The sequence below is a fragment of the Homarus americanus genome, unplaced genomic scaffold (assembly GCF_018991925.1).
Source record: "Homarus americanus isolate GMGI-L3 unplaced genomic scaffold, GMGI_Hamer_2.0 scaffold29856, whole genome shotgun sequence".
NCBI lineage: Eukaryota > Metazoa > Arthropoda > Malacostraca > Decapoda > Nephropidae > Homarus > Homarus americanus.
This window is the reverse complement of record NW_024729471.1, coordinates 13,829-22,144: the sequence shown is the minus strand read 5'-3', so window position 1 is coordinate 22,144 and position 8,316 is coordinate 13,829. Positions and strand designations below refer to the sequence as shown.

The following is an 8,316-nucleotide window of genomic DNA, read 5'->3' as shown; positions in this document are numbered from 1 at the left end:
GTACAGTACAGTACAGTACAGTACAGTACGGTACAGTCCAGTACAGTATGGTACAGTACAGTACAGTACAGTACAGTCCAGTACAGTACAGTATGGTACAGTACAGTACAGTACGGTACAGTCCAGTACAGTATGGTACAGTACAGTACAGTACAGTACAGTACAGTACTTACTTAACTGATGTAAGTGTTTATTTCTGTCTTTAGGGTGTTGTACCTCTAGTGACCATATTTTGTACAGCACAGTTGGGGACGTACTGTACTGCGCTGCACTGTATTGTACTGTACTGTACTGTACTGTACTGTACTGGACCTGACTGGAATGGACTGGACTGGAATGGATTGTACTGTATTCATTATTGGTTGGCTTTCTTCAGTGGTTTAGGTTATATACATAAACAGTGTTTGAGGTGCAATATTTTATTATATTCTGCCAAGATTCTCTAAATGATTAATAGATAATATATAATGTCTTGATAAAGTCTTACACAAGTAGTGATGACATGTCTCTATAAAGTGCTGTATTGGTTAGGTTACATTGGGTCATGTTAGAGGTGATAAATTTAGGGTTTGCTGGGGATAGGTGGGTTAGGTCATTAAGGGACAGGTTACATTAGGCCAGGCTGACATAGGAAGGTTTGGTCAGGTTTCCGGGTCCAGGGGTTAGTGAAGCCTGGAACACTAGCATGTCACTCCTTCAGATGAACAAATCCCAAGGAATTCCTCATAGTGGTCCTGGTAGTCGTGGTGCAGGTAAGAGAGAGGCAGCTGCTTCTCACATTACTTGTTGTGGTTGGTCATTGGTTTGTTCTCTTAGGCACGTGATGGAACATTTGTACCCAGGGGAGTTATGCTGGCCATTGGTTATGAATTCGAGGTTCATCTCGTTGGTGGGGAAGACCCAGGTAGATGTAATATTCCCGCAGAATCTGTTGAGGATAACGCCATCATATAGTAATTAACATTGGCTGGTTATAGTGACCGGCAGGAGGTTATAGTGAGGTATTATTATCAGTTTATGCTCAGACTGAGGAGACAAAGTATTCGAGGTAACAGGAGTAATAATGTGTTAGTGGTTGTAATTAAAGTAATAGTTATTGAAGCATCACAAGTTAGTAAGAGTGTTATTACTTGATAATATTACCAACATCAAAAGTAAAGGTTTAATGATAGATAAAAATAATCCAAGTATTGTTATGACTGGATCACATATTGTCTTTATGTCCAGTAACTTCTAATGTTACTATCAACATCACACACAGAAGTAGTAGTTGTTGTAGTAGTAGTAGTAGTAGTGTAATTTTAAGGAGAACCAGTATTGTAATACTATTTGCATTGTATAATAACAATAGCAGAAAAAGTTTTTTTTAGTTTGTAGTAAAGGTAGTAAGAGTAACAGTAGTAGAGGTGGTGGTGGTGGTGGTGGTGTTGTTGTACCGTGTAACACATACGTGGAGGAAGTGGTGTTGTAGGATATGATGAGTCGTTCATTGGCACAGGTGGAGAGGTCTTCCAGGTTAAATACTTCGCAGTTGACTTCAAACATGGCAGGCGGTGACTGGCAGACGATATTCTGTTGACAACTGTGGGAAGGAGTGAACACCTGTAGACGTTATTGTGGAAGACGGAATAATCTTAGAGGAATACAGGTGTTGGTGGAAGTAACACCTGTGGTGGTGATAATGTTAGAGGAACACAGGTAGAACTAACACCTGTAATCGTCTTTGTATCCTCGGGAAGGTTACAGTTTGGACGCCATTTAGTTTGTCATCTTGGTATTGTGTCTTAGATAGGGTTGCCATATCTGAACATTAAAAAAAGAGGACGTTCCCGAAGACATCAGCCGCCCCCCCCCGCATGGCACACACTTTGGCGCTATGTAACATTTATGCAGCCGTGACCCTTTTATGCTCTGGAAAAGTACAACAAATCGTAAGCACTAGCTGTGGCACCAAGCGACAAACCCACAACAAAGACTAAGATCAAACACTGTCACTGCAGGTTAAAGACTGGCCAACCACCGGCCACCGTCATAGTTGTCGACACACGTAAATAATATAACGAAAGTGGCTAGATTGTGGTTGGAAATTGCTAAAATGCCTTAAAAGCAGGACAAGAAAAACAAATGCTACAGTGTAAAAAAAGCCATAAGAAAAAAATGGTATACTTTCAACATTTCATATGTGGCTGTAATAGCAACTAAATAAAAAAATTATAATAATGCGCGTGGCTGAAGAACAAGGAAAAGCAGTACATGGCACTACAGTTTACCCCAAAAACTGCTAGCAGCTAAGTTGACACCACCGTACAGGCGTACACGTGACTTATCAGCTGACGAGAACTGAACAAGATCTCTACTGTTTCCACCTCCCATCTCTCACAGTCTCTCTCTCTCTCTCTCTCGTCATTACAGTTTCATGTTTCTTTCCGTGGAGAAAATGATGGGAGCTGAAATTCCGGACTTTTGAAGAATTTTAAAAATTCCTTCCGGATGAAGATTTCGAGACCTAAATGGAGGACATGTCCGGGAAAATACGGACGTATGGCAACCCTGGTCTTAGACATATTGGAACACCTTTAATTTCAGAGAAACATTAAACACCTTGAGGATCCTCGTTTAAAAGTTACAGTAACTTACGTTAATATGACTGCAGACGTGAACATGTATTTAACTGAAGCAACAGCACAAACATATTGACCTGAGACTACCTGTATTGTTATGGTGTACCTGTAGTGTTATGGTGTACCTGTGAAGGTGAACTGGGGATGATCTTACCTGCTCTTGTTGGTCAGGCGGGCGGGGTAACCTGGTGACTGCACCAAGACCACATCGCCGAGTTTCATGGTGTGGGGGCCACACGGAAGGATCACTGGATCTACCGGAGCAGTTTTGTTGTCTATTGCTCCCACAACCGTGACGGTCACCACCAGTAGCGTCAACATGTACTTCATCCTCAAACAACTTGTTCACTTTTCTGTAACAACTAAACAAGTTTTGTGGGTTAATATAGTGTTTATTATCACATATTATAGTTATCTCCTTCGACTTAGAATATAATATGAAATGTTTAATGTTCATGTTAGCAGTAATAATAATTGTTTATGTTTTCACCTTAGTTACACCTTGATCTGAATTAGTAAAAGTAACATACATCATTAATTCTGTTTTAGCCGATCTCGAAGGATCAGGCGTAACACCTGATAAGTGTAAACATGTTAACAACAACACTCATAATAAGAAAACTTAACAAATGGTAAAAATTTCAAACAATTTCGTGGATGATAAATGACCATCATAAATAATAATAATAATAATAATAATAGTAATAATTATGTTACACTGTTTAATTTGCCTCATTATCTTCAGCTTTTGAGAACAAGTTAAAAAGTAATAGCGGATACTGTACTGTACTGTAATATATAGTACTGTACTGCACTGTGCTGTACTAAACAGTACTGCACTGCACTACACTGTGCTGTACTAAACAGTACTGCACTGCACTACCCTATGCTGTACTATGCAATACTGTACCTTTTAGTACTGTATTGCGCTGTGCTGTACTAAACAGTACTGCACTGCACTGCACTATGCTGTACTAAACAGTACTGCACTGCACTACACTATGCTGTACTATGCAATACTGTACCTTTTAGTACTGTATTGCGCTGTGCTGTACTAAACAGTACTGCACTGCACTACACTATGCTGTACTATGCAATACTGTACCTTTTAGTACTGTATTGCGCTGTGCTGTACTAAACAGTACTGCACTGCACTGCACTATGCTGTACTAAACAGTACTGCACTGCACTACACTATGCTGTACTATGCAATACTGTACCTTTTAGTACTGTATTGCGCTGTGCTGTACTAAACAGTACTGCACTGCTATCTCTTTACTATACATCTGTACCTTTTAGTACTATGCTGCGCTTTATGTACTATACCTCTTAATTGCTATTCTGCACTTTTAGTAACAACCTGTACCTTTTCAATGCCTGACCTGCACCAACTGCAGCCTGCTGCTTTAGTACATACCACGCTATGCTGTACTATACCTTTCAATGCTATCCTGCACTGTGCTGCTGTACAACACAATCTGTACCGCGCTTTAGCACTGTACTACCACAACTTTCAGTACTGCCCTGCACTGTGCTGTACTATACCTTTTAGTACTGTACCGCGCTGTGCTGTACTGTACCTTTCAGTACTGCCCTGCACTGTGCTGTACTGTACCTTTTAGTACTGTACCGCGCTGTGCTGTACTGTACCTTTCAGTACTGTCCTGCACTGTGCTGTACTGTACCTTTTAGTACTGTACCGCGCTGTGCTGTACTGTACCTTTCAGTACTGTCCTGCACTGTGCTGTACTGTACCTTTTAGTACTGTACCGCACTGTGCTGTACTGTACCTTTCAGTACTGCCCTGCACTGTCAACATGCTGCATGCAGCACAATTACTGGCTGCCGCGCTGTGCTGTGCCCTTCAGTACTGTCCTGCACTGTGTACTGTACCCTTTGAGTACTGTGTACGCGCTGTGCTGTGCTATACCTTTCAGTACTGTCCTGCTGTAACAGCACTGCGCAGCACTGGTACCAGCCGCACTGTGCTGTACTGTACCTTTCAGTACTGTCCTGCACTGTGCTGTACTGTACCTTTTAGTACTGTACCGCGCTGTGCTGTACTGTACCTTTCAGTACTGTCCTGCACTGTGCTGTACTGTACCTTTTAGAACTGTACCGCGCTGTGCTGTACTGTACCTTTCAGTACTGTCCTGCACTGTGCTGTACTGTACCTTTTAGTATTGTACTGCACTGTGCTGTACTGTACCTTTCAGTACTGTCCTGCACTGTGCTGTACTATACAGTACTGTGCTGTACAATAAACAGTATAACTTAACTTGAGGGAAGGTTGTTGGTATATTGTGTGTATGTTTATACATGTAACTGGCGGCGTGTATCACGCTCTGTATGTTAATTACCGACTACAGCCCATACAAGTATTTTTAACATTATTGTCAAACGTTAGAAAGTGAGAGACTACCACTACCAGGTATAACTTGTTAATGATAACTACAAGTTATATTGGTCACGTGTTGTGATGGTCTATATTATAGTACTACCACTACCAGGTATAACTTGTTAATGTTAACTACAGGTTATATTGGTCACGTGTTGTGATGGTCTATATTACAGTACTACCACTACCAGGTATAACTTGTTAATGTTAACAACAAGTTATATTGGTCATAACGATGGTCTGCTGTACAGTACTACCACTACAGGTATAACTTGTTAATGTACAACTAAGTTATATTGTTCGTGTTAACAGTGGTCTATATTACATTCTACTCACCAAAGGTATAACTGACACTGTGCTAACTTCCTGATTATATGGTCATGTTGTGATCTATATTACAGTACTACCACTACCAGGTATAACGGCCATGCCAACACAAAGTTATATTTGGGTCACGTCGTGATGGTCCTCCATTATTACAGTACTACCACTACAAAACGCTTATTGTGTATACAGGTGCAAGCTAGTGCGTGTTGTGATGGTATATTACAGTACTACCACTGCAGAGTATAACCTTGTTAACGATAACTAACTAAATTATATTGGTACATGTTATACGATCGTTCTATTACACTACCTACCGAAACAACATTAATGTTAACTACAAGTTATATTGGTCACGTGTTGTGATGGTCTATATTACAGTACTACCACTACCAGGTATAACTTGTTAATGTTAACTACAAGTTATATTGGTCACGTGTTGTGATGGTCTATATTACAGTACTACCACTACCAGGTATAACTTGTTAATGTTAACTACAAGTTATATTGGTCACGTGTTGTGATGGTCTATATTACAGTACTACCACTACCAGGTATAACTTGTTAATGTTAACTACAAGTTATATTGGTCACGTGTTGTGATGGTCTATATTACAGTACTACCACTACCAGGTATAACTTGTTAATGTTAACTACAAGTTATATTGGTCACGTGTTGTGATGGTCTATATTACAGTACTACCACTACCAGGTATAACTTGTTAATGTTAACTACAAGTTATATTGGTCACGTGTTGTGATGGTCTATATTACAGTACTACCACTACCAGGTATAACTTGTTAATGTTAACTACAAGTTATATTGGTCACGTGTTGTGATGGTCTATATTACAGTACTACCACTACCAGGTATAACTTGTTAATGTTAACTACAAGTTATATTGGTCACGTGTTGTGATGGTCTATATTACAGTACTACCACTACCAGGTATAACTTGTTAATGTTAACTACAAGTTATATTGGTCACGTGTTGTGATGGTCTATATTACAGTACTACCACTACCAGGTATAACTTGTTAATGTTAACTACAAGTTATATTGGTCATGTGTTGTGATGGTCGCATTACGATACTACCTACGATATAACGGTAATGTTAACGCTTAAGTTATGTGGTCACGTGTTGTGATGGTCTATATTACGTACTACCACTACAGGTATAACTTTGACAAGTATTAGCAACCAAGTTATATTGGTCACGTGTTGTGATGAGATTATATTACAGTACTACCACTGGGTATAACTTGTTAATGTAACAACAAATTATAGTCACGTGTTGTGATGGTCTATATTACAGTACTACTACTACCAGGTATAACTTATTGTGTAACTACAGAAGTTATAGCCCAGTGCGTGTTGTGATGGTCTATATTACAGTACTACCACTACCAGGTATAACTTGTTAATGTTAACTACAAGTTATATTGGTCACGTGTTGTGATGGTCTATATTACAGTACTACTACTACCAGGTATAACTTGTTAATGTTAACTACAAGTTATATTGGTCACGTGTTGTGATGGTCTATATTACACTACTACCACTACCAGGTATAACTTGTTAATGTTAACTACAAGTTATATTGGTCACGTGTTGTGATGGTCTATGTTACAGTACTACCACTACCAGGTATAACTTGTTAATGATAACTACAAGTTATATTGGTCGTGTTAACAGTGGTCTACAGTACCACCACTACCGTGCCGCTTGTTAGTAGCCAACTTACAAGTTATATTGGTCTCACGATGTTGTGATGGTCTATATTACAGTACTACCACTACAGGTATAACTTATTAATATTTAACAACAAATTTATATTGGTCACACATTGTGATGGTCTATATTACAGGTACTACCTACCAGAGTATAACATATTAGCTACAAGTTATATTGGTCATGTGTTATGATGGTCTATATTACAATTACTACACACAGGTATAACTTAATGTTAACAACAAGTTATAATGGTCATGTCATGATGGTCTATATTACAGTACTACCCACTACCAGGTATAACTTGTTAGTAACATAGTTATATTGGTCATGTTATGATGGTCTGTGCAATTACTACTTACTACAGGTATAACTTGTGTGTTAACTACAGAACCTATTACAGTACATGGTCTATATTACAGTACTACCACTACCAAGTATAACTTGTTAATGTTAACTACAAGTTATATTGGTCACGTGTTGTGATGATCTATATTACAGTACTACCACTACCAGGTATAACTTGTTAATGTTAACTACAAGTTATATTGGTCACGTGTTGTGATGGTCTACATTACAGTACTACCACTACCAGGTATAACTTGTTAATGTTAACAACAAGTTATATTGGTCACGTGTTGTGATGGTCTATATTACAGTACTACCACTACCAGGTATAACTTGTTAATGTTAACTACAAGTTATATTGGTCATGTGTTGTGATGGTCTATATTACAGTACTACCACTACCAGGTATAACTTGTTAATGTTAACTACAAGTTATATTGGTCACGTGTTGTGATGGTCTATATTACAGTACTACCACTACCAGGTATAACTTGTTAATGTTAACTACAAGTTATAATGGTCACGTGTTGTGATGGTCTAACAACTCGGTTATGGCGGGGTATAAGTTTACTAATACACTTCGCTTGACACACAATACTCACCTGTGTACAGGTGTACTAGTAATAGTGTTGTGCTTCTCCTCCTCCTCGCAGGCCAATATAAACACTCCCCCCCCCTTCACCCCAACTCCCACAATGCATCACTACACCGCCGAGTTTCTCATCCCTATTTTATAGAAACATTTAAGATTGACAATATACATAAATGACAGGTAAAGAGATTTACCTGTTGATGAAGGTACTCTACACCTGAGTACACCTGAACACCTTGTTGATGAACCACTGTATTAACTCCACTATACAAATGAGTTAACATTAATGACTTGGTGCCC

The 8,316-nt window shown here is 39.0% G+C and overlaps 1 protein-coding gene across 1 annotated transcript; it reads right to left on the bottom strand.

The window, feature by feature from the left end:
* Positions 1 to 403: 403 nt before the first annotated feature.
* LOC121866730 lies at positions 404 to 8,101 on the bottom strand. Its single transcript, XM_042366430.1, has 4 exons — positions 8,027 to 8,101; positions 2,776 to 2,983; positions 1,451 to 1,582; positions 404 to 928 (listed from the first exon to the last, which is right to left on the bottom strand). The coding sequence occupies exons 2-4, from the start codon at positions 2,949 to 2,951 to the stop codon at positions 775 to 777; spliced, it is 462 nt and encodes a 153-aa protein (XP_042222364.1). The 5' UTR covers positions 2,952 to 2,983; positions 8,027 to 8,101; the 3' UTR covers positions 404 to 774.
* Between the last annotated feature and the right edge of the window lie 215 nt (positions 8,102 to 8,316).

Excerpts from the sequence above, each read along its gene's own strand:
- LOC121866730 (XM_042366430.1), bottom strand. The coding sequence starts at position 2,951 with ATGAAGTACATGTTGACGCTACTGGTGGTGACCGTCACGGTTGTGGGA. Across the intron at positions 1,583-2,775 it reads CGCCTGACCAACAAGAGCAG|TTGTCAACAGAATATCGTCT; the intron begins GTAAGATCATCC and ends TCCTTCCCACAG. Across the intron at positions 929-1,450 it reads TACAACACCACTTCCTCCAC|ATTCTGCGGGAATATTACAT; the intron begins GTATGTGTTACA and ends TATCCTCAACAG.